The 15,326-nt window shown below is 40.3% G+C and overlaps 1 protein-coding gene across 2 annotated transcripts in view; it reads left to right on the plus strand.

Annotated features, from left to right (window-relative positions):
- The window catches only part of LOC111144885 (Suv3 like RNA helicase), a 29,812-nt gene extending 17,081 nt beyond the window's left edge, over window positions 1–12,731 (plus strand). Inside the window, exons 5-13 of one of the 2 annotated variants that reach the window (XM_022499469.1) lie at window positions 808–885; window positions 2,191–2,282; window positions 3,462–3,642; window positions 4,455–4,548; window positions 6,002–6,221; window positions 7,642–7,722; window positions 8,100–8,276; window positions 11,441–11,589; window positions 12,250–12,729. In XM_022499469.1, the coding sequence (XP_022355177.1) occupies window positions 808–885; window positions 2,191–2,282; window positions 3,462–3,642; window positions 4,455–4,548; window positions 6,002–6,221; window positions 7,642–7,722; window positions 8,100–8,276; window positions 11,441–11,589; window positions 12,250–12,685 (1,508 nt within the window). In that variant the 3' untranslated portion in view covers window positions 12,686–12,729. Of the gene's footprint in view, window positions 1–807; window positions 886–2,190; window positions 2,283–3,461; window positions 3,643–4,454; window positions 4,549–6,001; window positions 6,222–7,641; window positions 7,723–8,099; window positions 8,277–11,440; window positions 11,590–12,249 lie in introns of both variants that reach the window. The other variant, XM_022499468.1, reaches the window with a different exon arrangement.
- Window positions 12,732–15,326: the final 2,595 nt, after the last annotated feature.

The following is a 15,326-nucleotide window of genomic DNA, read 5'->3' on the forward strand; positions in this document are numbered from 1 at the left end:
TTTATTTATTTAGGGGCGCCTGGGTGGCTCAGTGGGTTAAAGCCTCTGCCTTCGGCTTGGGTCATGATCCAGGGTCCTGGGATCGAGCCCCGCATCGGGCTCTCTGCTCAGCAGGGAGCCTGCTTCCCTTCCTCTCTCTCTGCCTACCTCTCTGCCTACCTGTGATCTCTGTCTGCCAGATAAATAAATAAAATCTTTTAAAAAAATTTAAAAAATAAAAAAAGTTTATTTTAGAGAGAGATCATGTGCATGCATTCACAAATAGGGGGAGGGGCAGAGGAAGAGGGAGAGAGAGAAGCAGACTCCCTGCTGAGCGTGGAGCCCAGTGCAGGGCTTGACTCCATGACCCTGAGATCATGATCCTGAGCTGAAATCGAGAGTTAAACACTCAACCAACTGAGCTACCCAGGCACCACTGGGTGTGTTTGTTCTTATGAAGCAGATTCTCCAGTCTGTCTCATAAGACAAAGGGACCCAGTAGATGCTAGATGGCCTGGGTTTGAATTTCCTGTTTTTAGATCTTACACTTACTAACTGCACATGCTGTATAACCTTGGGCCAGAGATTTAACTTCTCTGGGCCTCAGTTTATTCTTCTGTAAAATGGCTAGAACGATGATACTTACTGTATATGTTTGTTGCCAAGATGAGTTGAGTTGTAATTGTAAAGCACTTAGAGCAAGCCTGCCAGGAAAGAAGTGCTTAGTGAGTGGCGATGGTGGTAACAGAAGCTTGAGTTGTGGTGCTGTAATTTGTTCATGACACTGTTTAAGTTGATTGCATTGCTCATGATAACTTCTCATTGTAGATGAAGTGGCCGTGATTGATGAAATTCAAATGATCAGAGATCCAGCCAGAGGATGGGCTTGGACCAGAGCACTTCTAGGTTAGTGGTCTTAATACTAAGCTGTGCTTTGTGACATCTGCATGGAGATGCATTTCTCTTCTTGACATTACCAAATAGAGTCATTAGGATCCTCTCTTTTTGAGGGTCAGCCTAGTGTGAGTTCTTATTTCCTAATTATTATTTTAATAATGGGAAGTCCAGTTCTCTTGCTACAAAGTTAGCATAACCAGTTAATTAAAGTTAAAATGTCCAAATCTCACCATCTTTACACAACCAGGATTAACATTTTGGTGTTTTATGCCAGTCTTTTTTCTTGTGATGAGTATGGTGTTTTGTGAATATGTTATTTTGTATCTTGCTTTTTTTCAGTTTTCTTATTTCATAGACTTTTTTTTCACACCACATACTAATATTGCCTATTCTCCATTGAAGAGCTGTGCTGTTTTTTTCTACAGAGTTGAACATTTTTTTCTATTACTGATAGTGCTACAGTAAAAATTTTTGTGGCCATAGCTTTTTATTTATTTATTTATTTAATTATTTCTTTAGGATAGGCTCCTGGAATTGGAGTGTTTGAGATCCATGGACATGAATGAACATTTCCACTGCTTGATACTGGAGTGGATTTTTGATCAGTGTGTTGTAGGTCATGTGTTTTGAAATTTAAAAACAAGTAGCTGAACTCCTTCAAACAAAGCATATACATTAAAATGTGTGATTTAAAATAGATGACAGTGGATCTGCTCAGTGGTAAGGAGCTTGTAGTTTCATTTACCCTTCAGCCCTCAGCCTCTGAGGCCCTTAGTGATTCCATGGAGCCTAATTTGAAAAACGTAAGTATAAGATTCAGGGCTATCCATCAGAAAGCCAGGTTCTAATCCTGGCTGGTTTCACCCTTGAAGAGACTCAAAACCTCGGCCAAACCAGTTTAAAAGCTCTGAGACAATCTCTGCCCATTAGAAGGTTGTTGTTTTGGGACGCGTGGGTGGCTCAGTGGGTTAAAGCCTCAGCCTTCGGCTCAGGTCATGATCTCAGGATCCTGGGATGGAGCCCTGCATCGGGCTCTCTGCTCAGCAGGGAGCCTGCTTCCTCCTCTCTCTCTCTGCCTGCCTCTCTGCCTACTTCTGATCTCTGTCTGTCAAGTAAGTAAATAAAATCTAAAAAAAAAAAAAGAAAAAGAAAAAAAGAAGGTTTTTATTTTGAGGTTTGCATCAAAGAGATAATATTGAGGAACAGGCTTGGTAAAGTTGTAAAGCAATAGGTAAGCAAAGCATTTTTGCTATATTAAGGTATTATATATTCAATTTCATATCTTTAAAAAATGACTGATTTTGCATTTAACAGGACTCTGTGCTGAAGAAGTCCATTTGTGTGGAGAATCTGCCACTATTGACCTGGTTACTGAGCTTATGTACACGACCGGGGAGGAAGTGGAGGTACTAGATTACATGCTTTGTTCTCAAGGTGGCGTAGCAAATAGCCTAGAGTACCCCAGCAGTGCTTCGTAGGTCCCAGATAGTGGCACAGTCGGAACTTAACTGAAATAAAAAGAATGCTTCATTTCCTCCCAGTTGACTGGGTCATACATTATTTGGTTGAATATCATGATCTGAAATCCTGGCAGAATGACCAAAATACCCTAAGCCTTCCAAAAGTACAAGAGACTTTTCATCTTCTCTTGACAAAACTTTTTGGAGTTTGAGCAGATCTTTTTAGAATTAACTAAGTCAGGAATGTTGGAAGTTTGAGGCTTAGCAAAAGTTCATGGTTTTCAGAGCCTCCAATGTCCGGTGTTAGGACCTTTGATATACATCTAATTGCTAGAGATAGTTTGTATCCCTTTCTTAATTCATAGAAAGTAACTGGTTTCCTTTTAATCCTAGGTTTTGTTTTGTATTTTACTGTAGTTCTTGAATAAGATGAAGGAATTTTAAAAAATTGGTCTTTTAGTTTTATGTTCAGCTTCCAGGGAGAGGCTAGAATGTAGTAGAAGAAAATCTGGGTTCTAGGCTTTGCTGTCATTAGCTTTACATTCTTAGGCAAATAACAGAAGACTAGAACTGAAAGGACCTTTATCAGACCTGATCTTTTATATGAACTCTATTGTACTTTTTTATAAAATGGAAATAATAGTTAATAACCCTTCTGAAGTTATCAAGTTGCCATGAAAATTGAATATATGTAAAAGGGCTTTGAAAACTTTTTGAAGTGCTATATGGCATTTTAGGGGTTTAGAAATACTAATGAGAATCAATGATAACATTTTTAATATGAAAAATAATGTGTTTTTTGTGCTTTCCTTTGAAAAATGTTAGAACTTGTCAGTTACTTTTTTTTTTTAAAGATTTTATTTATTTATTTATTTATTTATTTAGAGGGAACACAGGGAGGAGGGGCAGAGGGTGAGGGAGAAGCAGATTCTCCCTGCTGCAGGGAGCCTAATGCAGGGCTCGAGCCCAGGATCCTGGGATCATGACCTGAGTCAAAGGCAGATGCTTAACCAACTGAGCTACCCAGGCTCCCCAGTATTTAGCTACTTTTCATTGCAGGTTTTCACTTACGTATTAATCACAAGAAGCTAAGTGTTATTTTAAAATATCATGTCTTTATTGTAGGTTCGAAACTATGAGAGGCTTACCCCCATTTCTGTGCTGGATCATGCATTAGAATCATTAGACAACCTTCGGCCTGGGGACTGCATTGTCTGTTTTAGCAAGAATGATATTTATTCTGTGAGTCGACAGATTGAAATTCGGGGATTGGAATCAGCTGTTATATATGGCAGTCTCCCACCTGGTAATTATTGGCTTTCATTATGACAGATATGAAATCTCTTATTTTTGCTATTTGTGTCATGCTATGTATAGAGAACTTAGTAAAAGGTACTGAATTATGTCACTTGATAAACTAGTAATTTATTATGGGTCATATAAAATAAATTCCTCTAGTTCATCTTGGTGGGGAATAGAAGCTTTTAAATTCATAGTTCTTGCTGCTATTGTTGGCTGTATTTTAAACGTTGAGTTGTTGATTTTTTTATAGCAAGTCATTAAAGGGGCACCTGGGTGGCTCAGTTAGACATCTGACACTTGATTTTGACTCAGGTCATGATTTCAGGCTTGTGAGATGGAACCCCATATTGGGCTCTGTGCTGGGCATGGAGCCTGCTTGGGATTCTCTCTTTCCTTCTCCCTCTGCCCCTCCTGGCTCTCTCTAAAAACAAAACAAAACAAAAATATTAAAATGTGAAATACCAGTTTGTTAATTGTGTTGAAGTCCTGAAATCTTCTTCTTTTTTTTTTCCCTAGAGAGAGAGAGCACGAGTGTCAGTGGGGTAAGGGGGTCGGAGGGAGCGGGGAGAGAGAATCCCAAGCAGACTTCATCCTCATCATGGAGCCCAGTGCAGGCTTGATCCCAGGACTCTCAGATAATGACCTGAGCTGTAATTAAAAGTCAGATGCTTAACCGACTGAGCCATCCTGGTACCCAGAAACAATGAGTTTTATTCATAAAAATGGAGAGTAGGAGATGAGGGGTTCCAAGATATACTTAGTGTGATGTGTTAAAAGACTGAAAATGCTGAACTAACGTAAACCTTCTGATTTTAGGGACCAAACTTGCTCAAGCAAAAAAGTTTAATGATCCTGATGATCCATGCAAAATCCTGGTTGCTACAGATGCAATTGGCATGGGACTTAATTTGTAAGTAATTTGTTTTTAATGCTCATGGGTAGTCAATGGGTTAGATGGCAATTAAATATTTTCTAATTGGCATTAGAATGACCAAACATTTAGGTTTAGAAGATGGGTATTGTAATACAGATCTGAGATTGATCTTGTTCATATCTCTTGAGAGAATAAAAAAAATAAACAGCACTAGGAGTTTTGAGTGATACTCCCTACCACTAGCCTGTTATGTTATTCCATTGTACTTCCAGTCTCAGTCAACAAGTGTATGAGTGCCCATTATGAATGTGGGGCTAGGCCTTAGCTCTAGGAGTAACAGTATTATGCTTAAATAGTCCTGTCTGGGTAATCAAGGCAATTATACCTTTGTGAATTAAAGAACCATTCAAAGCTGTTAATAGCTTTATTATATGTTAAATATAAATATATATTTATATAAATATATATTAAAAATAAATATATATGTTAATAGCTGTTATTAGCAGCCTACTTTTGTTTTTGTTTTTGTTTTTTTTTACTAGAGTGTATGAGAGGAGAGGAGTAGAGGGATGAGAATCTCAAGCAGACTCACTGCTGAGCACACAGCCACCATGGGGCTTGATCTCACAACCCTGAGGTCACGATGTGAGCGGCAATCAAGAAGTCTGATGCCACTCACTCCCCACTGAGCCACCCAGGGGTAGCAGCCAACTTGAAAAGCAGTCTGAGAGCACTTTATGTGGTTTACTTGTATAAAAAATAAAAAGTTATTTTTGGGGCGCCTGGGTGGCTCAGTTAGTTAAGTGTGCGACTCTTGATTTCAGCTCAGGTCATGACCTCAAGGTCCTGGGATCGAGCCCTGAGTCAGGCTCTGCACTCAGCGCAGGGTATGCTTGGCCCTCCCCTCTCCCTTTGTTCTTCCCCCTGCTCGTGCTCTTGGTCTCTCTCAAATAAATAAATAAAATCTAAAAAAGAAAAGTTATTTTTTGTAACTTATTGAAGGATAATTTACATACTCCACAGTTTACCCCTTATAAATGGACATTTTTTTTTTGTAAATGTACAATTTAATGATTTTAGTAAATTTACACATTTGTTAAAAATGCTATTTTTTTTTTTTAAGATTTTATTTATTTATTTGACAGAGAGATCACAAGCAGGCAGAGAGGCAGGCAGAGAGAGGAGGAAGCAGGCTCCTCGCTGAGCAGAGAGCCCGATGCGGGGCTCGATCCAGGACTCTGAGACCATGACCTGAGCCGAAGGCAGCAGCTTAACCCACTGAGCCACCCAGGCGCCCCTAAAAATGCTATTTAAGGGGAAGAAAAAGAATTACTGGCAAACCTCTTTTCCTTATTTTGTAAACCTTGGACAAGATTGTAAGCAGGCCTAATGTAAACCAGAATTGCAGTGAGCATTTCTGCAATGACCCAAATGATGGAGAGTTTTTTATTCAGCAGTCTGAGTGAGTACTTTTATTTTTCTCTTTCAGGAGCATAAGAAGAATTATTTTTTATTCCCTTATAAAACCCACTATCAATGAAAAGGGAGAGAGAGAAATAGAACCAATTACCACCTCTCAGGCCTTGCAGATTGCTGGCAGAGCTGGTAGATTCAGTTCAAAATACAAGGAAGGAGAAGTGACAACAATGAATCGAGAAGACCTCAGTTTATTAAAGGAAATTTTGAATAGGCCTGTGGATCCTATAAAGGTAAGATGTAACATGTTAATTACTTCTCCATGGAGGACAGTCATTCCTTCCTTCATGTACCTTCCAGACTCTTGTTTCTGACACCTGGAAATAGAAATAAGCAAAAGAAAGTTTTGTGCCATGAAAATCATGTCAAGAAAGCCCTACTTTACTGCTTCGGAGAGGCATAGGGACCCCTTCATCGGAGAATGGTGTGCAAGTGAAAGGTCCAGATGAAACAAGTGTAGTGAACCTGATACTCCTTTAGTTCTTCCTGTCTGGCGATGGGTCGGGGAGGGGCGTAGTTGCTTCAGGTGGGCACACAGCTGTGTCAGCAGACCGAAAAATTGAACGTAGGGCAGAAACATTACTAAGCAATACAACTTTGAGCCGGTAAGGACAAGGTTCCGTTTTGGTTAGTGCAGTTAGTTGAGGCAGCAGCATAGGTATTTTAAGCAAACCGTTACAATTTAAGTTGCTTGGAAAATTCACTTATACATTAACGTGGCTCGTTTTATTCTTCAGGGGTGCTGGTAAAGGGGAGTAGAATTGAGGTGATGCAAGGAAACATTCCTGGAGGAAGGCTGTGGTTGAACTAATTTCTGTTACTCTTGTTAAGAGTGCACTTGATAATGACACACCCTCACTTTTCTCCTGTGAGCCTCAGTTCCTGGGCTCATCCTCCACCTCCCTCCCATGACTCGTCTCTTCTTTCCTCCATTCATCCTTTGCTCTTTCTCTTTCCCATGCCCTTTCTCTCTGCGTATACTTAACTGTAGGCATTTATTGGTACTGGAATGCCGTTGAAGAGATCATTGGCCTCCAGTTAAGACATTCTCTCCTGTATTTGTCAGTTTTATTGCCTTGGCTAAAGCGATTGATTTCCCTTGTTCGTTTTTGTTCAGTGAAGATAACTGAGACCCTGGAAAGCAGTTTTTGTTTTGTTTTGTTTTTTTAAAGATTTTTTTTATTTATTTGACAGAGAGATCACAAGTAGGCAGAGAGGCAGGCAGAGAGAGACAGGAGGAGGAGGCAGGCTCCCTGCTGAGCAGAGAGCCCGATGCGGGACTCGATCCCAGGACCCTGAGATCATGACCTGAGCCGAAGGCAGAGGCTTTAACCACTGAGCCACCCAGGCGCCCCTGGAAAGCAGTTTTGGTACTCTGTCAGATCATCACAGATTTTAGGAGTATAACTAAGATACCTGCGAAAAATTGACTAAGTACTCACTTGGGTGTAATTGGTTGATTTTACTAAATCATCAACTTTCTTAATTGGTAACAAATGGGAAAGTGATGTTGCTTTTTTCTTTTTTACTCAAATTCTTGTCATTTAACTAATTTGGCTAGAGCTTAGCCTGAATATAGGAGTATTTTGAAATAACTTAAGGAAAGTTGTCCTTTAAAAAGAAAACTTAGAGTTGATCTTTCTTTTACTAAAGGCAGCCGGTCTTCATCCAACTGCTGAGCAGATTGAAATGTTTGCTTACCATCTCCCTGATACAACACTTTCTAATCTCATTGTAAGTAAAAACTCACTTTTAAATCTCTTCTAAAATCTAAAATTTCTTTTCTAAAAATGTTGGTATGTCAGACAGTTACAGGTTAACCTCCTGGGCATCAGTGAATAGTCTGTTTTATGACTTTGCTACCTGTGAAGTTTATCTTGAAGGTGGAAAAACGTTCTCTCAGAATCTTCTGGGACTCTCGTCCTGAGGAATTTTCTGAGTATTTCAGGTTGGGAGGGCCATGGGGGAGGTCTTTCAGCTTGGGAAGGCAGTGGATTAAGCGGGGCTTTCTAGAAGACTTACAGATTTGAAGAGATTGTCCTTTGTAGACTTGAGCACTTTATTCCTGCCCACTTAGGCAGTCCAGTAATGTATCTTTCCCCCCGCCCCAGGATATTTTTGTAGACTTTTCACAAGTTGATGGGCAGTATTTTGTCTGCAACATGGATGATTTTAAATTTTCTGCAGAGTTGATCCAACATATTCCATTAAGTCTCCGAGTGCGGTATGTCTTCTGCACAGCTCCCATCAACAAGAAGCAGCCCTTTGTCTGTTCTTCACTGTTACAGGTAAGCCTTTGTCTTTGTATTTGCCTTGTTTCAAGTCCGTGCATTTCCCCAAACAACACTTTGTTATGTAAAGTGAAACAATTGGAGAGTATCTTTCAATATGGGATACTATGTAAGAAGTTAAATATAAAGTGGTTCTTTTTTTCTTACAGGCACTTTTTTGGGGGTCAGGGAAACTTGCTTTGTATTTGGATTTATGTGGGAGCCTTTGTGAAGAAGCTAAAACAAAAACAAGTATAATTTTGGGGGGCTGGTTCTTTGCCTAATGATACACTTTTTTTTCTTTCTTTTTTTTTTTTAATGGTTCTTTTGGTCTTCTTTTAAATATTTGTTTGTTTGTCTGTTTATTTTAAGTGGGTTCCTTGCCCAATGTGAGATGTGAACTCACAGCCCTGAGATCAAGAGTCATATGCTCTGGGATGTCTGGGTGGCTCAGTTGGTTGCGTGTCTGCCTTTGTCTCAGGTCATGGTCCCAGGATCCTGGGATTGAGCCCTTCATTGGACTCCTTGCTCAGCAGGGAGCCTGCTTCTCCCTCTACCTGCCACTCCCCAGCTTACGCACGTGTTCTCTCTCTTTGACAGATAAATAAATAAAATCTTTTTAAAAAAAAGAGTCAACAGGCTCTACCAACTGAGCCAGCCAGATGCCCTGATACACTTCTTTCTTAATGGCATTGGTTAATATTATTTGGAAATTCAGTTTTCCTAATTATAAGGCACTGAGTCAGGGATAGCTGTCTTACGCGTTTGGTGCCAAGGTTCTAGCCCCTTTTCTTTTCATTCATTTGCATAGGGATACAAACCTCTGCCTCCTGAGGAGTACAGGATGCTCCCAGACAAGGGGAGGCAGGGAAGGGCAGTGGAAGCTGAACTTCCAGCCCCCTGCCATGTCCTCTCAGCTCGCAGAGCTCTTGCCTCTCCCCCCTATTGCCTATGGCTGGAGTGCTATCTCACTAAACCCCCAAAGGCCTCCTCTTTGAATCCTCCTCACACTCATAGTCTCACTGCTGTCTTTTCTGTAGAACTCAGCATTCTGCATACTAACTGTGTTCCTACCAAATCTGTTTCTACATTTATGTTCTAAATTACTTTGCAATCACATAAATAATACATAAATGCTTTCTCGCTACACTCAGTTAAAACACTACAGATAGGTTAAATTGGGTTACCACCCCCAATTCCAGTCTTCGACGAAGCTACAGTTAACAGTTTGTGTCACTGCAGACCTCTTCCGTTGCGTTTGCCTACGTGTGTGTATACATACAGAAATTCTAGTTTTTTTGCGTGGGTGTGTTTTCCCATAAATGTTGTGATGAATTATTCTGCAACTTGCCTTTCTCTTTTCCCATTAATGTGTCTTAGAGGTATTGCATGTCCTAGGTATTTACCTAGAAAATATGTTTCTTAGAGCTGACATTTATGGGGGAGTTAGTTGGCATAAAGTTGAAGTTTATGGAACAGAGTCTCAACTGCTATAACCTAACCTGGATAGAGCTCAAGACCATGGCCTTGACCCCTTTTATACAGTTTTTCTAATGAAGCAGCAGCATTTTACTAAAGAGTAAGAGGTCCGGAATGGTACAGACCAACAGTTGCTTATATGTTCTGTTAGTGGTAGCATGTTACTAAGGAGTAAGAGGTCCGGAATGGTACAGACCAACAGTTGCTTATATGTTCTGTTAGTGGTAGCATGTTACATTTAGAGATTTTTCCTTTTTTCTTGATCACCATTACTTACTGAACTATAAAAGAGCTCAATCCTTTGGATGGTCTCTGATGCCCCCCTGGATGGTTGTTTGGAATCAGTGTTCTAGGGAGCTCTTTTAGGGCTGGCTGCTGGATGGAGGTACCTGATTGGCATCTCTCCCTTCCCTTCTCTGCACAGCTCTGTACTTAACTCTTTTACATACCGGGTTTCTACTAGTCTGTGGCCACAAATATTAAAGCCACTGTCTTTGTAAAAGAAACTGAGTGTGGCTTGTCCTGCTTTTAGCAAAGGTTAGTATGGTCACGTTTCCATCTTCATGGCTATCCTGTTTGGCACTTATTAAGCTTAGTAGAATGCATGACTGAATTTAATAAAATCATAACTTTTTTTTTTTTTTTAAAGATTTCATTTATTTGACAGAGAATGAGAGCACAAGCAGTTGGAGTGACAGGCAGAGGGAGAGGGAGGGGAGAAGCATGCTCCCCGCCTAGCAGAGAGCCTGATGTGGGGCTCCATCCCAGAACTCTGGGATCATGACCTGAGCTGAAGGCAGACACTTAATTGACTGAGCCACCCAGGTGCCCCAAATCATAACATTATTTAACCATAGTTCTAAAACTGCCTTGCCTCTTGGAAGTATTGGCCTTGTTTAGGTTAAACATTTAGAGATAATTTTCCCTAATCAGCAAATGAACCATTTGAAATCAGCTTATTCTTGAAGCTAAAGATTTTAAACTCTTGCTCTAGAAGTCTCATGTGGTTGTGGTCTGTCTGCTGTAGGCCATATCTGTGTCATTTGGTTGTGGTCTGTTGGGGATAATTGTGCATAATTGTGCCTAGCGTTGTTGGGGAGTGGGAGCAGCTTGGTTTTCCAAGCACATTCTCCAGTAGTGTCCTGTGGTTCCAGGAGGAGGTGTGGTGGTCTTACGGTATTGATGAGGAAGCTGAAGCACAGAGTGGTGGCTTAGCCAAAACACCACAGCCAAGTGAAGAGGCGGAGTCTTTTTACCAGTTTGATTGACTCATACGCAACCAACCCAAAGAGCTTCTTTATGATAAGGGAGGACATTAACAAGATACAGCTCATACTTGTAGTTATAGGACTGTTGCCTGAAGGGATAGAAATGAGAGTCTTCGATGTCTGTCCAGAACTTAGAACATTAAATGTACATAAAAGTTAACAAGACTTAGGCTCTGGAAAGTTAATTCTTGTACAATTTCTGATGCACATATTATCGCCCTGGTTTTGGAAAATGAAGGAAGCCCCCCCTCCCCTTCTTTCTCCTTTAAAGTATCTTTGTAAAGTATTAAATGTTCTAAAAATTAAGAAAAGTATAAAGAAGGAAAGATACCAACCTGCTTATTGAAACAACCACAGTTGATTTTTTGTTGTGCTTTCTCTTTCTAATTGCAGACTTAGGTGAATTCTTATTCTTCTACCATTCTTTTCTTTCAGTTTGCCAGGCAGTATAGCAGGAATGAGCCACTGACCTTCTCATGGTTACGCAGATATATTAAATGGCCATTACTTCCACCTAAGAATATTAAAGACCTTATGGATCTAGAAGCTGTCCATGATGTCTTGGATCTTTACCTGTGGCTAAGGTATCACATTTTTCCTTTATGTACTCTCGTTTTTCTAAGTAATAGGGGAAATCAAAGATTTTAAGAGTAAATGGTCTTTTGCTCTCTCAAGTTAGACACATTTTTGCAGGGTGTTTTATGTTATGTTTATTGTCCATTATGGCTGTTGAGCTTTATTTATAAACATTCTAAAAATGAGGGACTTCTTGTGATTCTAGTTCAGATAGGTAGGTGAGAAGGTTTACTAAACCGTTGCTACACAAATGGTGGTCCCTGGACCGAAAGCACTGGTACCACCTGGGAACTTGTTAGAACGAGAGAATATCAGGCCCACCACAGACTTAATCAGACCGCATTTCAACAAGATCTCCAGGTGATTGATTCACTTATACATTAATATTTGAAAGGTACTCTGCTAGCTCAGTGATTTTCAAAGGTGGGGCATGTCCCATGGGGGAACATACCAGAATCACTTAAGATGAGAGTGATGACCTACCCTCATAATGACAGTATTGCTCAGGTGTGCTGGGGCAGAAATAAGGGTTGATCAGAAGCACTGGACAGAGTTTGCAAAAACAGAACATTTGGGATTAATCAGTGTCAAGATGTAGTTAGGTCAGTGAGATAAGTCCAATACTGTGAGAAGAGCTCTTATTATAACCTAATGTGTCTCTTTCCCAGCTACCGGTTTATAGATATGTTTCCAGATGCCAGCCTTATTCGAGACCTCCAGAAAGAACTGGATGGTATTATCCAAGATGGTGTACACAACATCACCAAACTGATTAAAATTTCAGAGGCACAAAAGCTGTTGAATTTGGAGAGCTTGTCAGCAGAGAACCAGTCGCGATTGTCAGGAACTGTGAAGGGCCAAGCTAGAAGGATGCGTGGAACCAAAACCTTAGGGAATAAAGCTGCTGAGACACCCAGCCCCAGTGTGGGAGAGAAATCCCTGGCTTCCAGATTGGTGCAGCAAGGCCTCCTCACTGCAGACATGCTGAAACAGCTAGAAAAAGAGTGGCTAACACAACAAACGGAGCATGGCAAAGACAAAACAGAGCATGGGACTCACTCAAAAGGGACAAGAAGGAAGAAGAAGGAACCTGATTCAGATTAGTTTTATTTTATTTTTATTTTTGCAAATAAAAATATTTTAAAACCTTTTTTTTTTCTCATATGTATTTACTCCTTGCTATGGTATTGTGGCTATCTCTTACTGTTGTTGTTGTTGTTGTTGTTTTTGGGGGGGAGCGTGGGAAAATAAGCTCTTAAAGATTTATTTAAGATTTAATTATTTTAACATTTAAAAATTACAAATTACAAAATTACAAATGTCTTAGAGATTTTATTTAAAATTTATATAGTGGCCATTTGTAGTATAGCACTAAGATAATGCATTGTAAGGAACTGTGTATGGGAATAAAATCCATTTGGTGAATTGTTTTGATCAGTTTCCTAAACCATTGTTGAGGATATCATGGATGGAGTTGGTCCCCCACCTGGCTTAAGACTTATTTAGTAAGAGAGAGAACAAGTAGAGGGAAGGGACAGAGGGAGAGGGCAAGAGAGAATCTCAAGCAGACTCCGCACTGAGTGCAGACCCCAGTGGAGGGCTCGATCTCATGACCCCGAGATCATAAGCTGAGCGGAAACCAAGAGTCAGACACTCGACCGACTGAGCCACCCAGGCGCCCCATGGAGATATTTGAACCACATTGCTGTCTACTGTACCCATGTACCAGAGACTGTTCTTGCTGCTGGAATTAAGCAGGAAGCAAGATAATGTTTCAGCCCTCATGGAGATTATAATTTGATGTGGAGTGAACAGAAGTTAGTTAACCAATAACGTCCGCTCTGTGAGGGCAGAGACTGTTGTCTATGAGTTCACTCTGTACTACAGCTCCTGAACTACAGTAGAGGCACAATCAATCTTTGCGAAATGAATGGATGTAGTTTCAGAGAAATGCTAGAAAGAGGTAGAATAAGGGAAGAGAGTGGCAATGCTTCTGAGTCGGACAGATCGGTACAGTTTATCTTAACCACTGCTAAGCTCAGTGACCTTGCCCTCTCTCGGACTTGGTCTCTGCCTGGACAATAATGCATGCCTGGTTGGAATTGTCTAGTAGGTTTAGTGTGATGAGATCCTTTTTAGCACAGGGCCTGGTATACAGAAGTGTTTTGTAAATGAACCTGAAGGTTTGGGTTCGTTCTGTGAATTGAGCTCTTAAGTTGTTTCAAGAGCTGAATGAGTTTCTTGAGCAATTGCTAAATTGACGCTGACTTCAGATTAGGGATTAAACCTGACTTGGTTGAACATGGGTCAAGGAACAGCCAAGTTTGCCAAGCTAGTCATCTCTTTCTGGCTTTTTCTTCAGTTGAGATATTTCATTTACCTGAGATGGCAGTCTTTATTCTTCTAAACTTTGCTTTTGTGGAAATAAAAGCTGAACAGCTGGCACTGACTATATTTCTCCCTTGCTTGTGGGTAAACAATATTGAAATGCCTAGAAGGGCATAATATATTTTTTGATACTCTGCATTTGAGCAGCTTCACCTTCTAGAATTTGCTATCCCCTGTGACTTAATACTCTAGCAGACCTAGTCCATTCTTGCTCAGATGGGCTTAAGAAATACTCCCAAACTGACCTGGATAATGGATGTGGTCTCATTGTATTTAAATGATAAGGTACATCACTTCGTGTGTCTTAATTCTCCCACTTTCTCCCGTTTGGGGGCCAAGTTGGTAAGTCAGAGAAGACACTTAGGCAAGACAATTGCAAACACAGGCCATTTAAGTGTTAGCAAAGCCTCAGATGAGTGGAGAGGGGGTAGGGGGTAATGTAAGAGAAGAAGGACTGCTTGAATGCTGAATTGAGATTTTATAAACAGTGATACATCATTTACCCTCTAACCCTTCTCTTTGTGGGGGAGGGAGAGCTTTGTGGTTAGGCAGAAGATACTGAAGAAAGATGACATCTGGTGAAGCAAAAATAAATAAATAATTGGGATGGCCCTGAGTAATTCTTTGCTGTGTGCTTACTTGTCTTCCACAAATAGCCTGGTCTTCCTTCCACTCAGGTCGTGTTCTTGATTCTAAAACACAACTGTTTTATTTTTCCTTGCAGTTTTCTAGCAGGTTTTGAATCCTTGGATTATCGTCGCTTCAGCTGTCCATCAACATGAGGTTTGGATGTCCATTCCATCTCAGTTCCTGCAGAACAGAGCTAGGTAATTCACTAAAATGTGGACAGTACATAACTGGTCAGGAATAATAACCAATGGCTTGTAATGCTTTGTACATTGTGTTTGTGGATTAGTGTAAATCTACAAAATCAAATTGGGTCCTTTGGAAAAAAACAACTGTGAATCACAAACATACAAAACAATCATAAAACACCGAAGTTTCTTACAGCTTAGAACCGGGAGTCTATAGTTATGATGCAGTCATTTTGGGTGTGTCCGCCTCAGACCTATTAGGCTATAATGAAAAGTTATGGTTTGTTAAGAGATAAGCAAATGGGTAGATGAATCAGGCTATTTCCCTCCTCTATTTCAAAGCCATATAAAATACATAAACTTGAGCAGAGATAGCAATATTTATAAACAGACTACTGAGTTATCACTGTTCTCTAAAAGCCTGTCACTTAACATAGGGGGATAATGTCAGAGATGATAAGTGACAGTTGTCTTTATGGGCAAAAATACTGGAGAAAAACAACAACAAAAAAACCTTTTTAAATAGGATTGGGCTTAGAGAC

The sequence above is a fragment of the Enhydra lutris genome, unplaced genomic scaffold (genome assembly GCF_002288905.1).
Source record: "Enhydra lutris kenyoni isolate GAN:26980312 unplaced genomic scaffold, ASM228890v2 scaffoldscaffold12, whole genome shotgun sequence".
Classification (NCBI taxonomy): Eukaryota; Metazoa; Chordata; class Mammalia; order Carnivora; family Mustelidae; genus Enhydra; species Enhydra lutris.